We start from the raw sequence: 21,977 nt of genomic DNA on the forward strand, positions 1-21,977 counted from the left end.
GAACACCACCAGTAGAAAGTAAATACCAAAAATCCCAGTAATGAGAGAGAGAGAGAGAGAGAGAGAAGTGGGATGGAGGGTGGGAATCCAGGACTGCAACAGTGAATACACTCGAACATCTACATTTATGGTAAGTGTACACAACTGTACTATGTTCTTCGTGTTTCACTGTTGCAGTCATCACACTTGGGTTGATTCCCAAGACTGAAGAAAAGGGTGGAGGCAGTCAAGAAGACTGGGGACTGGCTAAGATGCCCTGCAAGACTGTGGTTGCAAAGCCTACCCTGGATTTGGAGAAGATAGGTAGGTGGTAATGCTTAGTGAAGGTATGAACAGAACTCTATGTTGCAGCCTCCAGGATGTCCCTGGTAGGGACCCCTCTGAGAAAAGCTGTAGAGGTGGAGGTTGCCCTGGTGGAATGTGCCCAGACCCCCTTAGGGGGTGGTTTCCCATGGTATTTGTAGCAGAAATGGATACAGTGTGCTATCCATTTGGAGATTGTGTGTTTGGATATGGCCTTGCACTCTGCCCCTGCTGCAAAGCTGACTAGCAATTGGTCAGTTTTCTTAAAAGATTTAGTCCTATCCAGGTAGAATCTGAGCTGTCTGTGCACATCTAGAGAATGCAGAATCCTTTCCCCCTTGTTTTATGGGTTAGGGAAAAAGGTGGGTAAATGAATAGATTGGTTGAGAGCCACACTGGACACCACTTTAGGCATGAAAGTTGTGTTAGTCCGGAGGGAGACCATGTCAGCATGAAAAATGATGAAGGGCTCTACTGCTATGAGTGCTTGTAGCTCTGAAACTCTTCTAGCTGAAGTGATGGCCAGAAGCAAGGCTGTTTTCCAAGAGAGGAATTTTAACTCTGCTGAAGCTGCAAGCTCAAAAGGGGTAGTGTGAGCTTTTCCAACACAAAGTTAAGGTCCCACGCTAGGGTAGGAGCTCTTTAGGGTGGCCATAAGTTGTTAGCCCCTCTTAGGAACTGTTTGATGAGAGGGTGAGAAAAGAGAGGTGGCTCTATGCTGTAATGACAAAGATGGCAGAGGCATGAATTTTAATGGAAGAGAAGGCTATAGCCCTGTATAGTAGGTCTGCTAGGTAATCCAGGATGAGAGGTAGGAAGGGCTGTGCTGTTTCAGCTCCTTTAGCCTGGATCCACTTGTCAGCATATGCTTTTCTAGTGCTGGGGCATCTGGCCTCGTGTATAACATCCAGGACTTGCCTGCTTAGACTGACAACTGGATGAGAGGTCAGGGAATAAGCCAGGCTGCCAAGTTCAGGGTCTGCAATTGTGGATGCATGAATTCTCCGTTCTGTTGGGTCAGGAGAGTTGGGATCTGAGGTAGGTGCCATGGTGGCAGGGATGACAGACTGCACAGCAGTGGGTACCAGAGCTGGCGTGGCCAGTCTGGGGCAATCAATACTGCTCTTGGTTTTTCCTCCCTTATTTTGAGTAGTACCCTTGAAAATAGAGGTAGAGGGTGAAATGCATAGATCAAGAGATTTACCCATTGGAAGGATAGGGCACCCACTTTCCAGGCCTTGCTGTGAGGTTCTCTGGTGCAGAATTTGCTGAGCTGGTGATTGTTGTGAGAGGCAAACAGGTCCACCTTCAGGGAGCCCCATTTCTGGGTTACAAGGTTGAAGGTGCTGTGGTCTAGCTGCCACATGTGTGGGTCTAGGAGGTTTCTGCTTAAGCTGTCTGCCAGAGAGTTTTGAGAGCCTGGCAGGAATTGTGCTTGCAGGTGAATTTGCATGGCTGAAGCTGTGTGCCAAAGGGTCACGGCGAGCCTGCAGAGGGGATAAGAGTGAGTTCCTCCCTACTTGTTGATGTACCACATCACTGTGGTGTTGTCCGTTTTGATCAGGTAGAGGCCCCGGGGAGAGTAGAGGTCTGAAAGGTGTCAAAGCATGCTTAACAGCTAGCATCTCTTTTTGGTTGATGTGCAGATGTATTTGATTTGGGCTCCAATGGCCCTGAATGCACCTGCCATCCAGGTATGCACCCCAAGCATAATCTGATGAATCTGTGGTTAGGGTCTGGGCAGTGTGGGGTTGTGAGAAGGGAAGACCCTTGTTGTAGCTGCATGCTGCTGCTGCCCACTAAAGAAAATATTTCCTTAGACAGGGTATCATAGTTTCCAGGTCCTGAGAGTGTTGAGACTAAAGGCTTTTTATGTACCAATAAAGTTTCCTCATATGCAATCTGGCATATGGAATGAGTAGAATGTAGGATGCCATGAACCCTAGAGCTTGCAAGATTTTCCTTGCAGATAACTGGGTTCTGGTGGCTAGTTGAGAGAAGTAGTCTATCAGATATGCTTGCTTTTCTGGAGTAAGGAATGCCATCTGGGAAGCTGTGTCTAGGCTTACCCCCAGGGATACAATTTTCTGAATGGGTACTAGTTTGGATTTCTTTTCATTTATAGTGTACCCCACGGGGGTCAGTAGGTGCTTTACAAAGGTCAGGTGCTGTAACAGCTTTTCCTGACTGTCTGCCTGAAGCAGGCAGTTGTCTAAGTAGGGGTAAATTTGAATATTCCTTTGTTTGCAAAAAGCAATGGCTGGAGCCAGGCATTTTGTGAAAACTCTGGGAGTAGTGGATAAGCCAAAGAGAAGCGCAGAGAACTGAAAGTGCACAAATCCTGCTCTGAAACAGAGACATTCCCTGCAGGAATCCCTGATTGGGATGTGTAGATAGGCCTCTTTTAGGTCTAGGGTGGCTAACCGAGCATCCTTGGACAGCATAGGAAGAAGCTGGTGGAGGGTGAGCATTTTGAATTTTGGTATCACCAGGAAGGTGTTTAGAATTGATAGACTGAGGATTGCGCACCAGGCGCCCTCTTTTCTGGGTACCAGGAAAAGCCTGGAATAGAAACGTTAGCCTATCTGGTCTGCAGGAACAGGCTGTATTGCCCTCATGAAGAGCAGGGAATGGACTTGGTTTTGTGCCTCTGCCCACTGGTTTGGAGGCAGATCTGGGAACCCTTTTAGGGTAGGTAGAGTGTGGAAATAAAATTGGTATCCCTGGGACACTATGTTGAGAACCCATCAGTCATTGGTGATAGAGGCCCAGTTTTTGGCATGGGAGGAGAGTTTTCCTCCTAGGAGCACAAGCAGGTGGGTAGAGGTATGGGGTGGAGGTGTAAAGTCATTGTGAGTTCTTTCCATAAGGGAATGGCTTAGTGCTCCCTATTTTTGAAGTGGAGGAACTCCATTGCTTAGACCTCTGCATTCCCTGAGACTGCTGTCTGGTGGGTCTGCTTCCCCTGGGTCTTGTCTGAGCTGGTCTTGAGGGGGGCCAGAAAGGACCAGTGCTTGGACGGGCAATGCCTACTGAACCTCGGATGATGGACCTGCAAGAAGTCTTTAACTGTCTGCATAGATTTAGCTTTTTCTTCCATCTTTTTTAAGACCTCTTCTGACTTGGTGCCAAACAAATTGTCTTTGTTCAATGGTGTGTCCAATAGTTTTGATTTGACATGGTCTGGCAAGGTCTGCTCCTTACGCCAAGCATGTCTTCTAAGTACAGAACCTGTGACTGCTGCCCTGCAGGATGCTTCTAGGGCATCAAAGCCACATTGCAAGGTGTGTCTAGTAATTTGGCTTGCAGAATGCATAAGCTCCTGTAATTCTTTATTTTCTGCACAAGCCGGAAAGGTAGATACTTTTTGTTTAAGGAGTTCCATAGTACGTTGCTGCTATTTCAGCATTTGGAACTGACAAGTGCTCTAATAGCAAGAGTTGCAGAGGTGTATACTTTTTTTTACCCCATCTGTCTAAATCCTGGGAATCCCTGTCCGAGGGGGTGGGATTCTTAGCTGTGGTTGCTTTTATTCCTTTAGGTCCTTGGGAGATGGCTTCTGAGTCAGCAGTAGGATTCTAGAAAATAAATTTGTGAAAGTCAGGGACTCTGTAATACCTGTCAGGCTTCCTGGGAGCAGGGGGAAGGGTGTCAGGAGTTAAACTGGATTCCATAAAAGCACCATCCACAACATCCAGGATAGGAGGAATGGCTAAAGGTCTGTGCTGTGGTAAATCTAAGAATTCCCCAAGTCTCTTTCTGGACTGAGGATAGTCCTGATACTCCCATTGTAAATTCTCCCTTAAAGTAAGTAGGGTTTCACCAAATGAAAAATCCTCTGGAGGGGAGGCAGAAGGAATGGATTCCTCTGCATCTGAATCCTCATAAGCAGACAAGGGTTGCATGTCTTCATATTCAGAAGCCTCAGAATCATCAGACTCCTGGTCAGATAAAACTGCTGGGGACAAGTCTCTTTTTCTTTTGGAAGGGGTAGGCTGAATTCTCCTAATATGCAAGATAAGGTCTTCTGTCATTTTAAGTAGTTGAGACTGAGGCATGGAAGCAGGTGCTTGAGCTTGGGTCATCGTTTTTTAGGCATTGTCCACAATCTCAAGGGAATCACCCAGATCTGCTCAGAACTGGTGGTCAAGGACACCACATACACAAACCCTGTAGATATAGCCAACCTGCTGGCAGATAGGTTCAGTGAAAACGTCACTCCTCTGTCCCCCTAAAAATAAAACAGGACATTCTCAGTACCTGCCCTCTCTTATCTCTAGGGAGCAAATCATCTCTCCCCTCTCAATGGCAAAAAAATACAGCCTCCATAGGACCCAATAATATCCCAGGTTGCATCCTTCATGAACTTAGCCAGAAACTTGCAGCACCATTAGGCACCCTATTCAAGCAAAGCCTGAGTACCAGCTTCATCTCAGCTGAGTGGAGGACAGCTACTGTCACCCCTTTGCACAAAGGTGGAGAGTCCACCAATCCAGGAAGCTATATACCCATCAGCCTAACTAGTCTGATCTGCAAGGCCATGGAGCAGATTATCTTGGACCTCATTAACAAGGGCAATTGATCCGACACAGTTTGGTTTTGTCAGGGGGAGGTCATGCCTGTTAAACTTGGTCGACTTCTTTGAGACAGTCACCAAGGCCATAGACAAGGGGAAGATGGTGCATACCACCTACCTTGACCTGGACAAGGCCTTTGATACTATTCCCCACTCAGGTATAATACATAAACTCTCTTAACTAGGCATCAATCCACATGTTAACAGATGGGTGGTAAACTGGCTTACTGATAGAACCCACCTAGTCAAAATAAGAGAAGCCACCTCAAGTAGTAGACCCGTAACAAGCAGTGTACCCCAGGGATCGGTCTTGGGGCCTCTGTTGTTTGGGATATACTTCTCAGAGGTGTAGGCCAAATCTATTGGGCTATGGCTGACCGTTTGCAGATGACTGCAAGCTGGTGCTGTCATCAATTCCCTAGTGATGTGGACATCCTCCAGGAGGGTCTCACCCAAACAAATGAAAGGTGCCAGAAACATGGCCTCAAACTGAATGCTAAAAAATGTATCATCATCCCTTTTGGGGAGAATGATGTTCCCCATCAATTATCACATTGATACTAAGGCACTAAGTACGCAATCAGTTGTAAGGTACTTGGGAACCCAAGCTGATAGCAAACTGACTTTTGACCACCATATTGCCTCTGCTGTATGGAAAGCTTTCTACATAGCCCACCTCATTAGTAAGGGTACCTCACCAGGGGCAAGGTGGTCATAACATCCCTGTATTCTTCCTTTATAAGACCGATTATTGAATACAATGCCCTTTTCGGCATGTACCTCGCAATGCACATGCAGCAGCTGGAGAGACCACAGAGATTCCTCACCCAGAGAATCCAGGGCCTCAAACATCTATCCTACACAGATAGGCTAAAAGCCCTGTCCCTCTACTCAATCTTCTACAGACTCCTCAGAGGTGACATCTGCTTGGCAAACAAAGCAATCTCAGACCCTGCCTGGATGGGACTGCTGCATATCCCACAAGTCAAGCTCCACTTGAGTAACCCGCACGTAAGACCTCAACTTGGTGTGTGACATCAAGAGGACTGGTTGGCAGGGCATATTTGTGTCCCAGAGACACCCCCATTTGTGGAATAGACTCCCTCTCCACATAAAGCAAAGTACCTCATTAAACTTTTTTAAGCGCAACCTGGATAACTGGATGGGGAACAGAAAATACACCCCTGGGACTCCACCTATGTCCCTGTTGGACAGTGGCGTAGGGTGCTGACTTGGTGGAACATGGGCTATATTCTTGGCTAGGCTTGTAAGGGCCTCATGGCCAATAGCCTAGTAACTTCCTATGATCCTAAGTAGTTGCTTGTCCTGTAGTGGTAACTTTTCCATAGGCAGTGAATACATTGAGTTATGAACCTATTCCACCAGTGAGTCTTACTTTTTGTTGAAATATCTTAGTCTATGCTTACTCCACCCATGGACTACACTACATATTAATATTAAACAGAGAGCTACCTAGCTACTTTATTTAGAAAATTCTTGACAACTAAATGGGTGTCCATAAATTCTGCCAAACTGTTCAGCTCTACTAGAGGAAGGATTTTCCCTTTGGGAATCGGAACTGGCTAAGCCTAAGTGATCTTTGGACTAATTTTGCTTCTGTCTCTTTGACACTATCTTGCACAACTTATCTTTTGTGGTCGCTCTACAAGGTGCAAAGAAGTTATTAGTTCCACTTTATTCCTTCCTTATTAGGACCATCATTGAATGTCATGTCGCCTTTGGCTTGTACCTCACTCACTAAGCATCTAAACCAAATCAGGAAAACATCAGGGTTTCCTACCAAAAGATCTCACAGACTACAAGTCTTATCTGCATTACTCACTGCTATACAGGCTCATGAAAGGTGATTTGTGTTTAGCCTTATATACTACAACAACCCATTACGTTTTGAACTCCCTCACCAACATACAAACAGTGGTAAACCAAACACCAACTCTAGAGACCCTAATTGGCACTACCACATCACCAACACCATATGACGGCAGCAGGTACTTAACCTAATGTATCCTGGGTTTGTGTTTAAGCATGAGCTTATGTTTGTGTGTGTGTGTGTGTGTGCGTGTGTGTGTATTATCTGCAGTGAATAGCTGTTAGGGTGTCCTCGTCCCATAGCCCAGTAATGCATTAAAACTTCTCTTGTTCCACTGTTTCTGGGCAGAAAAATGTCACTACAAGGGTTTTACTCAAAACATGGACTCCCCAGCTTGAACCCCACCCCCCAGTCCATTAAACAAACACAAAGTGAAAGACAAAAAAAAAAAAAAAACATAAGCAGACAGTAACTTGCTTGACTCAAAGATCCAAAATAACTCCTCTACATTCAGGGATTACTCCAAAACCAGTTACTTACTATTTACTGATCTAATGGGTAATCACAAATGGTATAGCTCCTCAACAAACCCTGTAACTGAAGCTGCTGCCTACACATTTGAATTTTACTCCCTCTTGCAGAGATGCAGTGGGGCATCTGCACCCATCTGATGTCAGTACAATGCCAGTTTTAAACCTAAACTCATATGGTGGAATGCCTGCATCATCAACAAAGTTCATACGAAAATGAGAAAGGTTCCAGTAATCTCTATAAGGTACATAATTCATCATCATAAAAAGAATTTAAAACTGTTAAGTCTCTCAAACGTACATTAGGAAATGCAAGATTGACTATGAACTTGTAGTTGCAATTAATTCAAAAGACAATCATAAGGCCTTCTTCTGCTGTATTAGGAGGCATAGAAGTTACCTAAAATTCAGTGCTGAACTTATCTCTGATGGTACCTTTTTCTCCGACACCAAGGACACTGCTAATATTCTTGCAGGCAAACTATCTACTAAACTCAAGTAATCATAGGGACCATAAAAGGCCTAGCTGCATATACCTTTAAGAAAACACACACAGAAGTTCTTGCCAACCTTTTGAGGACTTAATTCTGTCCATCTCCCAAATCCATCCGGGTCATACATGATCTCTTTTTGTAAATTAATGTCTACCCATCCAATCATCAAGACTATCCTTAATGGCAGGGCTGAACAAGCAAGTAAGAGCTCTAGTGAAATCCTTCAAAGCAAACTTCGAGTCCAAACTGCCCACATCTACTAAAGACAATCATAAGGCTTTCTTCACATATGTCCACAATCTCAAGGGAATCACCCAGATCTGCTCAGAACTGGTGGTCAAGGACACCACATACACAAACCCTGTAGATATAGCCAACCTGCTGGCAGATAGGTTCAGTGAAAACGTCACTCCTCTGTCCCCCTAAAAATAAAACAGGACATCCTCAGTACCTGCCCTCTCTTATCTTTAGGGAGCAAATCATCTCTCCCCTCTCAATGGCAAAAAAATACAGCCTCCATAGGACCCAATAATATCCCAGGTTGCATCCTTCATGAACTTAGCCAGAAACTTGCAGCACCATTAGGCACCCTATTCAAGCAAAGCCTGAGTACCAGCTTCATCTCAGCTGAGTGGAGGACAGCTACTGTCACCCCTTTGCACAAAGGTGGAGAGTCCACCAATCCAGGAAGCTATATACCCATCAGCCTAACTAGTCTGATCTGCAAGGCCATGGAGCAGATTATCTTGGACCTCATTAACAAGGGCAATTGATCCGACACAGTTTGGTTTTGTCAGGGGGAGGCCATGCCTGTTAAATTTGGTCGACTTCTTTGAGACAGTCACCAAGGCCATAGACAAGGGAAGATGGTGCATACCACCTACCTTGACCTGGACAAGGCCTTTGATACTATTCCCCACTCAGGTATAATACATAAACTCTCTTAACTAGGCATCAATCCACATGTTAACAGATGGGTGGTAAACTGGCTTACTGATAGAACCCACCTAGTCAAAATAAGAGAAGCCACCTCAAGTAGTAGACCCGTAACAAGCAGTGTACCCCAGGGATCGGTCTTGGGGCCTCTGTTGTTTGGGATATACTTCTCAGAGGTGTAGGCCAAATCTATTGGGCTATGGCTGACCGTTTGCAGATGACTGCAAGCTGGGTGCTGTCATCAATTCCCCTAGTGATGTGGACATCCTCCAGGAGGGTCTCACCCAAACAAATGAAAGGTGCCAGAAACATGGCCTCAAACTGAATGCCAAAAAATGCATCATCATCCCTTTTGGGGAGCATGACATCCCCGCAAATTATCACATTGATAATAAGGCACTAAGTACGCAATCAGTGATGAGGAACTTGGGAGCCCAGGTTGATAGCAAACTGACTTTTGACCGCCATATTGCCTCTGTTGTATGGAAAGCTTTCTACATGGCCCACCTCATTAGTAAGGGTATCTCATCCAGGGGCAAGGTGGTAATAACATCCCTGTATTCTTTCCTTATAAGACCGATTATTGAATACAATGCCCCTTTCGGCATGTACCTCGCAATGCACATGCAGCAGCTGGAGAGACCACAGAGATTCCTCACCCAGAGAATCCAGGGCCTCAAACATCTATCCTACACAGATAGGCTAAAAGCCCTGTCCCTCTACTCAATCTTCTACAGACTCCTCAGAGGTGACATCTGCTTGGCAAACAAAGCAATCTCAGACCCTGCCTGGATGGGACTGCTGCATATCCCACAAGTCAAGCTCCACTTGAGTAACCTGCACGTAAGACCTCAACTTGGTGTGTGACATCAAGAGGATTGGTTGGCAGGGCATATTTGTGTCCCAGAGACACCCCCATTTGTGGAATAGACTCCCTCTCCACATAAAGCAAAGTACCTCATTAAACTTTTTTAAGCGCAACCTGGATAACTGGATGGGGAACAGAAAATACACCCCTGGGACTCCACCTATGTCCCTGTTGGACAGTGGCATAGGGTGCTGACTTGGTGGAACATGGGCTATATTCTTGGCTAGGCTTGTAAGGGCCTCAAGGCCAATAGCCTAGTAACTTCCTATGATCCTAAGTAGTTGCTTGTCCTGTAGTGGTAACTTTTCCATAGGCAGTGAATACATTGAGTTATGAACCTATTCCACCAGTGAGTCTTACTTTTTGTTGAAATATCTTAGTCTATGCTTACTCCACCCATGGACTACACTACATATTAATATTAAACAGAGAGCTACCTAGCTACTTTATTTAGAAAATTCTTGACAACTAAATGGGTGTCCATAAATTCTGCCAAACTGTTCAGCTCTACTAGAGGAAGGATTTTCCCTTTGGGAATCGGAACTGGCTAAGCCTAAGTGATCTTTGGACTAATTTTGCTTCTGTCTCTTTGACACTATCTTGCACAACTTATCTTTTGTGGTCGCTCTACAAGGTGCAAAGAAGTTATTAGTTCCACTTTATTCCTTCCTTATTAGGACCATCATTGAATGTCATGTCGCCTTTGGCTTGTACCTCACTCACTAAGCATCTAAACCAAATCAGGAAAACATCAGGGTTTCCTACCAAAAGATCTCACAGACTACAAGTCTTATCTGCATTACTCACTGCTATACAGGCTCATGAAAGGTGATTTGTGTTTAGCCTTATATACTACAAATAACCCATTACGTTTTGAACTCCCTTACCAACATACAAACAGTGGTAAACCAAACACCAACTCTAGAGACCATAATTGGCACTACCACATCACCAACACCATATGACGGCAGCAGGTACTTAACCTAATGTATCCTCCATTTTTGAGACCGACTGCTCTTAGATATCAAGCAGATCACTTCCACAACTGCTTTTAAATCCAGTCTGGATGACTAGATGGGTAATTAAATTTTTAATTTGTGATATGTAAGGAAGATCTACTTAATGGGGGACACCACTGTAGTCTCCAACAAGTATTGGTTGATCTGGCTAAGCTTCTTGATGATCATGCAGTCCATAACCTTTTTTCTGTATCCCTTTTTGCACAGGGCCGAGCCTGATGACTCCACTACCAGCACACAATTGGTCAATGTGTTCCACAGTCGCAGAAGTCAGCGATTCCAAGGTGATGTGAGTGCCCTATGGCCCATTTGCTCCTATCCAGAAATCCCTAAGAGCTCATTCACTTGCGGCAAGACTTGGGTGGTAAAGAGCAGGGCAGCCTCTTCTGGTACTGCTGGTCAGCCTACCCCCTCCCCTAGCAAAGCACACCCCTCACCTACAGCAGCTTTCTTGTGCACCACTATAACTGCCCTCTGAGGGAAAGTGTGTCTCTGTGTGCTGAATTCCTCTTGGCTCACAATGTAACTTGAGCACAACAGTTTGTACTCAACAAACTGTAGCTCCACAGGACAGACACCTAGACCTGTTGCTAGGTGTCAACCATGTGGTGAGCCACAGCTGCCTCCCTCCCCTAAAATGGGCAAGTCAGTAGAGGCCCCTCATTCTCATCCTCCTCCCACCAGGTCCTACAGAAGCCCAAGTCTTTAGTCGAACTCAGGTCACCTGAGATGTAGTCAGGGCAGCTCCTCCTTGGCTGTAAGCTTAATAAGAGTGTAGAAACCTATCTACTCCTGCTAAATGGAGAGGTTATCCAGAAATAGGGGAAAGTAGAAGGGATGTGCAATATATCTGTTACATATGACTCTGAAGGCCCAGTGCAGTGGGCAACTGCTGGAAAGACTTCAGTGCAGTAAAATTTAAACCTACCTTGGAAGTGAAAAGTAGAGGAAGGCCAAAGGGCTTAGAAGGATGAATTGAGAAGCACCAAAATGCCAAAGAAGGCTCAACTTTCTGGAATCACTGTCCAAGCAATAATGTTTGGTGCAAGTACGAAATGATGGCCAGGTGGTTGCTGCAAAAAATGTCCACAATGAGACATTTTTTGAAGAAGAAATGAAGTAGTTACAAAAACTTGGTGAAATGAATGGTCAGGTATCCCAGGAGTCAGTAATGCAACAGTGAATTAGAAAGAACATCAATGCTTGACAATGTCGTCTCAGGAACTAACTTTAGACTGAAAAGACCATGGAGAAAAATGCACATGGATGCTTAATGAGATGTCACACTATTCTTCTAGGAGGTATACAGGGAGCTGTTCAAAGGTAGGTACTAGGCTATCGGCCCAAGGGCCTACGTAAGCCTAGCCAGCAAGGTTCCATAGCTTACGCCACCAAAGAAAGTTATTTTCCTGTGCCACTGTCCAGCAGAGACACAGAAGTGATCCCTGGGATGTATTTCCTATTTCCCATCCACTCATCAAGATTTTTCTTGAAGAGTGCTAATGAAGAACTTTGCTGGACACAGATGGGTAGCTTGTTCCAGAGTACAGAAAGTCTCTGGGACAGGAATCTATCCCTCCAGCATGTCCTGTTTATTGTGGTGACAAGGTTTAGGTCCCTAGAGTGTGTAGCTCAGAGGGACTGGGATTTCTTTAGATGTAGCATGTCCAACAGCTCTGGGTTTGACATAGCTTTATATGTTAGGCAGAGATCACCTCGGAGTAGGCGATATGCTACGGAGTAAAGCTGGAGTTTTTTGAGGCGGTCAGTGTAGGTCATTTGTTTGAGGGCAGTAATCCTCTTTGTGAGGTACTTCTGTGGCCTTTCCAGCTGCTGCAGATGTCTTGTGAGGTACATTCCAAAAGGTGCGTTGTACTCTATAATAGGTCTAATGAGTGACTAGTAGAGGGGAACAATTACCTCTTTTTTCCTGGATGAGAACCCTTTTATGCTGCCTTCTTAGGGTCACAATAATATGAATCTGGATGCTTATACCTGAAGAAATGGTAACCTTTAGGGCAGGTTCCCTGGCAGGATGACACAAGGCTCCTAATCCTTTTTCTGTAAAAAACTGCTTCCTCCACAGCAGGGGAGGAAAAGGATAGGACGCAGGCTGGTCCACAATGGACTGCATAAGACTGTCTTCCATACATATCATCAGTAGGGGGAGTTACAAAGGAGTCTCATTATTCTTGCCCAACTCTGACAGAGGGGTATCAGGATCCGCAGACTTCTCTTTTCAGAAGGTGCCTGATGAGTAGAGAGATGACCCTCTACCCCAAACTGAAGTAGGACGTCACATGAGATCGCCAAAGGTGCAAGGTGACAGATGAACAGCAATATGGTGATGAATAACATGGCTTCAATGTTCAGGAAAGAGCACAGCAAGTAGTTCCATAAAAATAAAAAATAGATAGGGCAAGTAGAGGTATCAACTTACACTCTAACATTTTATTCCACTACTTGCGATAGTGGATACCACCATACATTAAAGGGTATGCATAAAGCCATAGTCTGAGCAGCACCATGGACTCATGTGGCATGGAAAGTTCCAAACACTTTCTTCAACTCTAGTCTGTAAGCAGTTCCAGACTTGGAGGAAGGCTAGAAGGGCAGGATCTTCAATTTCAAGTCCGACCCCTCTGTTTTTGCTGGGGGAACTCAATGTATGACCCTGTGTAAGCTGCCCAGAGGAGGTCAGGCTCCAGAAGCTATGACATAGAAAGGTCAATGCTGACAGTCGGGGATCCAACCCCCAGTTTGGCTGCCAGAGGTGCACCTCTCTTGTTTCCTTCACTATCAGCTCTTTAGATTCAATGACCATGCAAAACAAAGGTACAACTGTTTTGCAAAAATAAAGGTCAAAATTACATGCTCAACTTTGTTTATCCCATCAAATAGTAGTAATGTAGAGAAAATGACAGTTAGGTCAGCTGTGGCAATTATCCTGAAAGTTTGCAGAAAACATATTACCTACTATGAGGCATATGTGCTATTTTACAGTAATGTATCACATTAGCACCAAATGTTAAAAACTTGTTCATATATCTCCCCCTCCAAAAAAATGGGTAAAAAAATAAGGCATTATCAGTAACAGACAGTGTTTTAATTATTATACAAGATCTTTTTATTTATCTAGTTTTGAGCTCATTTAGACGTATCAACACGTATGTCTTGGAGAGTCTGAGAGGAAAAACGTCCTGAGAGACTGTCTATCAACCCAAGAGGGATAAGATCTGGTTTCTGTTCAGTGGGTTTATCTGAGTTAACTGCCTTTTCAGCTTGCTCTCTCTCTTTAATTTTCTCAATCAGATGTTGAACAGTATGCATGAAAACCAAACGAGGATCCTGTGAAGGAAGACTAGGACAATTGCACTTCTCCCTTAATTTCAGAGCCTGTGAAGAAAAAAAGCAAAACTTAAAATACTTTCTACCAGTGAAGAAAAATAAATAAATGCAGTACTTTGAATTAGACATTGCTAAAAATCTAATAACACACGAGTCTGCCTGCAGGACATATCTCTCAACCTCTTAGAGCAAGAAATCTGGACAAAGCCTAAAATAATGGTGGGGGGGCAAAGGCCCAAAAATAGGAACAGATTTTAAAATATTGTACTTATAAACATAAAAAAGTTGTTAGAATTAAAAGGTTTTATGTTAGCATTTATTTTCTGGAGGATATGAAGTCTTAAAGTCAAATGTCTGTCATTATTTAATAACTTCAGTCATCATTACCACAAAGCCACAAATTTTATGCGGAACAGACCAAAAATATGAGCTGAGAGGTATGCTGCAAGGCTATGAATTTTATTCTCTGCTTCATGCATCTGTGGAAGCTTAGAGAAACCTCTCTGTGTAGATATATTCCCCTTAAATGTACAAGCATGATGTAGACTGCTAATAAATGAAAACAGATAGTCTTAAAGAATTCCTTTACAATTTAACAAGCTTTCTCTCTCTCTCTCTGAGATGCGCAAATATGCTTCCAGCAGCAGCATCAGCCGTACTGTTTAGTGATAAAAAATATGTAACTACTTCCAAGAAAGCTCTCAGCTCTGTTTCACAGAATAAGAAAGGACAAACAAACTATGACCCAGATGTTTTAGGCTTCATTCATACCTCTCAACCTGCAAACACTGAAAACAGGTACAAAGGCCCTTAAAAAGTAGGTACATACAGTGAAAAATTGGACGTCTAATCAGCATAAAATCTGGATATCAAACAGCACATAATCTTTCCATTTCCAGTAGGAATGTGGGATACTACTCAGAAACACGTTTAAAAAACAAAGTGGCAAAAATGATGGAAAAATATAGGCACATTGTGAAAGAGGCAGTGTAAAACATGCAGACTTTAGTGAAGTATATTGCAAAATTCTACCACACAAGTTTATTAACCTTTGTTTCCGAAAGAGAGAGCTGTACGATGTGTGTCCTCTTTCTTTAAATTATTTGTGCCGCTGCTATGCTAGTCATGTCGTGTGGTTTTTTGTGTACTAGACAGGTTTAAAAATCAGCTTCCTATTGAAATTCTGGCACTCTAAATGCAGGGTGTTAACATGCTGAAAAAAAAAGACCGAAAAATCCCAGAGAACAGTGAATCTCAACATTGTCTTCTCTTTTAAACTTCTTTTTTTGCAGGGGGCAAGACCTCCATTGTTCCAAACTTATATATACTAACTCCAAGATCACCATTCCTCAGAGAAAAAGGGTACATAGGCAGTGGGTGTCAGCGGAATAAAGGCAAGTGGATATTCAAAGAGTAAGGGGGATAAGACAGAGGGAGATACAGCCATGAAAGGGAGGAAAAAGACAAGGTAGTCAGGGTGGGAAAAAAAAGTATCAGGTGAAAAAAGGGACATAGAACCAGAGGTGATCATGGAACAGCCAACACCACAACACCACAAGGAGAACAGGAGGGCTGTGAGTAAGGAGTGATCCTCAGACAGATAGGAAAAGCAGAGGGGAAAAAGAGAAAGAGCAGTGAAGAGGCCCTGAAGGAGGAGCACAGGATGAACATGGTATGGATTAAATGCAGCAAAGGGAAGGGGAAGGTGACCAGTGCAGGGAGTGCATAGGGCTGGAAATGACAGAAGAAGAAGGGGAAATTACACTAATAGCAGAGACACTGGCATTAGACAAGAAGTGAAGCAGCAACAAGCTCAGAGGACAGAGAAGAGGGTTTAGGTGATTGCAGTGAAACCAGTCTTGAAGCTTAGACTCAGTAAGATGTGGGAGAAGGTGAAGAAAGTGATTAGGAAGGGGTGGGATGGTGGGTACTGTTGTGGTTACACGGACAGATGACATGTCAAGGGAGATAGCTAAAGTGGTAGAACGTACAATCACGGAAGTGGTAGAGATATGCTGAGACAGGGGTTAAGTTAGAACTTTCAGAAAACTTACCTGTACCACCAGCCATCACATCAAGGAAACAGAGAATTACAGAGAACAATGAATAGATGCAGCACTGTAAAAGGAAGGAAGACTTGTGTCTGGCAAGAGAACAGGGAAGAAGTTGAACGGAGTCCAGCTCTGCACAAGGACAATCTCTACCTTAGTTCAAAAGGGTCCAAGGTCCTAAGTATTTGGTTGAAAATGTGCATCTTAATGATTGTACCTTTAAATGAAATAGAAAGAGGTAAGGAGTGTTACATAAGCAAAAGATGAGGTAGTGGGTACAAAAAGAGATGCAGAACATAGTAAAGGAATATATAAGGGCATGTTGGTGTTTGACTGGGTATTACTCTGCAGTGCAAGGGCTTTGTACAGAAAACTTGAAGAAGCTGCGAACAGTGATGCAGTAAGGAAGGGTGGACACTGCTACTATCATAGAATAGTGGACTATCAACAGTACCGGGTGAGATATAAAGATTTGTGATAAAGGTTGTTCAGAAATGACAGAGAAGGAAAAATGAGTGTAGAGTAGCAATCAACATCAGATGTGAAGTCACAGAGCAGGAAGAACATGAAACCAAGAATAAGGCATGAGAGTGGGCAGATTCAGAACCTCAATTAAGTGCATAGCAGTTACAGAATAGGAGATGATCTAGTTGACTGATACACTGCATCTTCCCAAAGGAAGTAGAAGCAGGAGGTGTTGGGTAGGAATAAGAGGGCAGCACTAATGAGGATGTGACTTTGCCAGAAGCAGAATGAATAATTCCAAGCTTCAGGACAGAGAGTCAGGAAAATATAATTAAGGTCTTGTATAATGAGGTATTTAGTCAATCGGTACAGGACTGCACCAGATAGGATAGAATTTTGGATGAGGTCCAAAGCAATGCAGATGGTGTCACAGAACTCCAGATTAAGGCACCTTTAGCCAACACTGGTCATGACACTATGTGATTTAGAGAACAGAATGTTAAGAATATGAAGACAAAGGGGTGAGATTTCAGAAGTGTGGACTATGCTGTGCTAAGTAAACAGAATATGGGAAAGGTTATAGAGAGAATACTTATGGCTATGGATAACTGTGTGAGGAAAAAGCAAAAGAAGAGAAGGATAATGTGGCTACACAGAAATTCTGCAATGGGTGGAAAGAGGAGGACGGGAAGATGGAAGAGGCACAACACAAAGAAACTACTAGAAGGACAACAAAACTGGTGATGGCGACAAAGGAAATGTTGAAAGAGAGCTGGGAGAAGGAATGAAAAAGGGGAAAATGTTTTTTTTTAGGAACCCAGCAACAAGATGGAAGGGACTGACAGACCTAACCAGGCTGATCAAAGATGGGAGACAGATCACAGTAAACTGGGAAAAAGCCAAGTTCCTGAATGGAAACCTTGCTTCAGTTTTCACAGAGGAAAGCAAGGGAGGTACCATGCTAAGAGGAGTTAGGATAGAATGAGAAGTATGTGGACAGGAAATGTATATCCTTAGGAAGGGTAAAGCAGAAGGACCAGACTGGCTAACTCCTGTAGCCCTCTGAAATCTCACCACTGTGCTGTCCAGTGCAGAAGTGCTTGAGAAATGGAGAACAGTAAGTGTGATACCTTTGTTATAACAGGGAGGGAAGGACAAACCCAAAGAACTACAAGCCTGTTAGCTTAACAACAGCAGCAGGGAATTTCATGGAGACATGGATAATATCCTGAGATGAAGGCTGATAGCAGTTCTAAAGGAAAACAGTCTACAAGAAGCAACTAATATACGTTCATAGCCAGAAGGAGGTGCCAGTTAAATCTGATTGTTTTACAACTGTGTCACATATGAACTTGAAAGGGGAAAAGTACAGTTTTGTACCTACCATAAATGTAGATGTTCGAGGATCTGCATTGCTGCAGTCATAACCTGTGGGTAGTCCGCTGTCCTCGGTCGGCCCGAATACCAAAGAGCTGGGCTGGCGTCGGTCATTGTCGCCTAGAGCTGACGTCAGTACGTAGTAGTACTTAAGCGCATGACCAACGCCATATCCTCAGTCTTTCTTGCCCCAGATGTCAGAAGGCCTAAGAAGGAAAGAAGGCCAGAGCTAAAATAGTAAAAGCCTAACAACTACCAGTGTGGAAATAAAGATTATCCCAAAAAACACAGCAACCACAAACTATAGAGGGGAAGGAGGGAGGGATAATTGGACTGCAGCAATGTAGATCCTCGAACATCTACATTTATGGTAGGTACAAAACTGTACTATGTTCTTTGTCTCACATTGCTGCAGTCATAACCTGTGGGTAGAATCCCAAAGCAAAGGAAAAGGGAGGCTGGCAAACTAAATAGCATTAGGAGCTGCTAACATGCCCTGTAAAACTGCAGTGGCAAACCCAGCCCTGGACTTGGAATAAAGAGGGAGATGGTAATGCTTAGTAAAAGTGTGTACTGAACGCCAAGTAGCTGCCTCCAAAATATCCTTAGTAGCTACCCCCTCAAAAAAGCAGTAGATGTGGCAGTAGCCCTGGTAGAATGAGGTCTGATCCCAGCAGGAACCTCCTTTCCATGATGAGAATAACAAAAAGCAATACATTGACCAATTCACTTAGAAATAGTTTGCTTTGAAACAGCTTTCCCTTGTGAACCCAAAGCAAAGGAAACAAATAACTGTTGAGTCTGTCTGAACTCTTTAGTCCTGCTCAAATAATAATGTAGCTGCCTGTGGATATCCAAAGAATGCAAGACTTTTTCCCCTTTATTTTGGGGATCAGCATAAAAAGTAGGCAAATGAATAGACTGGTTCAAGGCCACAATAGAAATCACTTTAGGCATAAAAGTAGGGTTAGTTCGCAAAGAAACTCTATCTTTATGGAAAATCAGAAAGGGTTCAACTGCCATGAGTGCCTGCAATTCAGATACCCTCCTAGCAGAAGTAATGGCCAACAAAAAAGCAGTCTTCCAAGACAAAAACTTCAATTCAGACATAGCTGCAGGTGCAAAAGGAGGTAAAGTAAGCTTCTCCAACACAAAATTGAGATCCCAGGAAGGAGTAGGAGCTCTACGTGGGGGTCTTATATTCTTTGCCCCTCTAAGAAACTGTTTGTACAAAGGGTGAGAAAATAAAGGAGGGTCACAATCATAGTGAGCAGAAATGGCTGCAGCATGAACCTTCACAGAAGAGAATGACAAACCCTTGTCCAGTAATTCAGTAAGATACTGTAGTGCAAAACTCAAATTAGGCACTGAAACATCAAAGCCCTTTGCTGTGCTCCAAAGAAAAAATCTCTTCCATTTATCAGCATAAACTTTTCTAGTACTAGGCCGCCTGGCTTCCAAAATGACATCTAAAACCTGTTGAGGAAGCTGAGATCCCACTGGCTCCATTACAGAATACGCCAGGCTGTTAGATGCAGGGACTGCACCCGAACATTGAGAAAATGATTGTTTGACTGGGATAACAAATGAGAAACCTGTGGCAAAAGCCAAGGAGGCTCCTGAATTAAACTCCTCAGCAGAGGATACCAATGCTGACGTGGCCAATCTGGTGCTATTAGAATCATGCAAGGCTTGTCCCTCCTGACTTTCAAGAGTACCTTGGGAAGAAGAGGCAGAGGGGGGAAAGCATAAATGTGAAGGTTGTTCCAACTGAAAGATAGAGCATCCACTTTCCAAGCATTTGGATGGAACATCTTTGTGCAAAATTTTGGCAGTTGGAAATTCAGTGGAGAAGCGAACAGATCTATGTCTGGAGCTCCCCAAGCCACGGTTAACTGTTTGAATACCTGAGGGTCCAGTCTCCACTCGTGGGGATCCACAATTTGTCTGCTCAATACATCTGCTAGGGAGTTCTGTGCTCCTGGCAGAAACCGTGCTTGAAGATTGAAATGCAAACTCAGAGCAGTCTCCCATAGAATCATTGCTTGTCTGCAAAGAGGGTAGGAATGGGTTCCCCCCTGCTTGTTGATGTACCACATGACTGTTGTGTTGTCTGTTTGAATCAACACCTGTCCCGGCTGAAGTATGTCCTTGAAGGCCATCAAGGCAAATTGGACTGCTAACATCTCCTTCATGTTGATATGCAAATGTTGTAGTTTGGGAGGCCATATGTCCTGAATCCATTTCCCATTGAAGTGTGCTCCAAGCCAAGTCCGAGGCATCCGTCGTTAGGATCTGACTCGCCTCTGGTCGGATCACAGAGAGTCCCTTGTTTAGGTGACATTCCTGAGCCCACCACAAGAATTCCTTCTGGATGCAAGGTATAATCCGAATGACAGTGTCCAAACCGTGGCAGTGTTGAGTCCACACACTTTTGAGATACCATTGTAGCTTCCTCATATGCAGTTTGGCATTGGGAAGTACTAGAATGCAAGATGCCATGAACCCCAAGGCTTGAAGGACTGTCCTTGCCGTCAGCCTGGACATTACTGATAACTGCTGGAAGTATAGATGAAGAGTTCTTTGTTTGTTCGGGGTCAGAAATGCCATCTGAGAAGCTGTATTCAGTCTGACACCCAGAAAGCACATGTCCTGAGAGGGCACTAGACTGGACTTTATTTCGTTCACAGAATACCCTAGGCACCTTAAAACTGCCATTACATACTGGAGATGTTGTAGTAACTTGTCTTTGTTTTGAGCAAGAATCAGGCAATCGCCCACATAAGGATAAATTTGTATTCCTCTCTGTCTGAAGAAAGCAATTACAGGAGCCAGAACTTTTGTGAATACTCTGGGCGCAGTAGATAAGCCAAAGGGCAATGCAGAGAACTGATAATGAGAAGTACCAGCCCGAAACCTCAGGAATCTCCTGCAGCTGGGCCTGATAGGGATGTGAAGATAGGCCTCTTTGAGATCCAGGGTTACCATCCAGTGATCTTTGCCTAGCATAGGCAGAAGTTGTTGTAATGTTAACATCTTGAACTTTGGAATGTCTAGGTAGGTATTGAGAATGGACAAATCCAGAATTGGCCTCCAAGTGTTTCCTTTCTTTGGCACTAGGAACAGACGGGAATAAAAACCTAGGCCTACTTCTGATGTAGGGACCACCTGAATTGCCCCCATCTGCAAAAGTAACGAGATTTGCTCCTGCGCCTCCATCCTTTGTTGAGGAGGCACATCCGGCATGCCTTTGAAAGGAGGAAAAGTGTGAAAATAAAACTTGTAACCGTGATTTATTATATCCAACACCCATTTGTCCTGGGTGACCAAATGCCAGTTTTGTTTGAAAAGTCCCAACTTCCCTCCCAGAGGAGCTGCCAGTAAAGAAGGGTCTGGCAGCGGAAGACACAGGTCATTGGGTCTGTTTACGAAAGGGCTGACCCCTGCCCTCACCCGAAGACTGTGCAGGAGAACTCCAAGTCCTAGGTCTAAAAGAACCCTGAGCGTGAGCTCTGCCTCTACCATGTCTAGACTTGCCCTTAGATTGATAATCCGAAGAAGGATAAGACCATCCTCTAGCAGGCCAATTCCTACTAAACTTAGGAGGATGCACCTGCATACAATCCTTGACCGTCTGCATAGACTTAGCCTTATCTTCCATCTTTTTCAAAACTGATTCCACAGGAGAACCAAAAAGTACTTCAGATTGAAGAGGAGCATCCAAAATCCAAGCCTTAACATGCTCTGACAAATTTTGATCCTTAAGCCAGGCATGTCTACGAATAACTGAACCTGTAGCAGCCACCCTGGATGAAGCCTGAAGAGCATCGAAACCACACTGCAAAGAATGCTTGCCAACTTGATCTGATGCATGAACCAACTCCTGGAGCTCCTTACACTCTATACCCTCAGATAAAGCATCCACCTTAGATTTCAATTGACCTAACAAAAAGTTCTGATACTTCAGCATATGAAATTGGCAATTCAAAGCCCTCATAGCTAACGTAGAGGAGGTGTACACTTTTTTCCCCCACCTATCTAAAGCTCTAGAATCTTTATCCAAAGGAACTGGATTCTTAGCCACAGAAGCCCTAATACCCTTAGGACCTTGAATAATAGTTTCTGGATCCGCACTAGGACTCTTGTACAAATACTTATGTGCTTCTGGAACTCTGTAAT

General features: G+C 44.0%; 1 protein-coding gene across 2 annotated transcripts in view; it reads right to left on the reverse strand.

Moving 5' to 3' along the window:
- Window positions 1-13,660: 13,660 nt before the first annotated feature.
- The window catches only part of OMA1 (OMA1 zinc metallopeptidase), a 629,416-nt gene continuing 621,099 nt past the window's right edge, over window positions 13,661-21,977 (reverse strand). For both annotated transcript variants that reach the window (XM_044085522.1, XM_044085523.1), the window contains one exon: window positions 13,661-13,953. In XM_044085522.1, coding sequence (XP_043941457.1) covers window positions 13,705-13,953 — 249 coding nt within the window. In that variant the 3' untranslated portion in view covers window positions 13,661-13,704. The remainder of the gene's footprint in view (window positions 13,954-21,977) is intronic.

The sequence above is a fragment of the Protopterus annectens genome, chromosome 10.part0 (genome assembly GCF_019279795.1).
Source record: "Protopterus annectens isolate FY-2018-M chromosome 10.part0, PAN1.0, whole genome shotgun sequence".
NCBI lineage: Eukaryota > Metazoa > Chordata > Ceratodontiformes > Protopteridae > Protopterus > Protopterus annectens.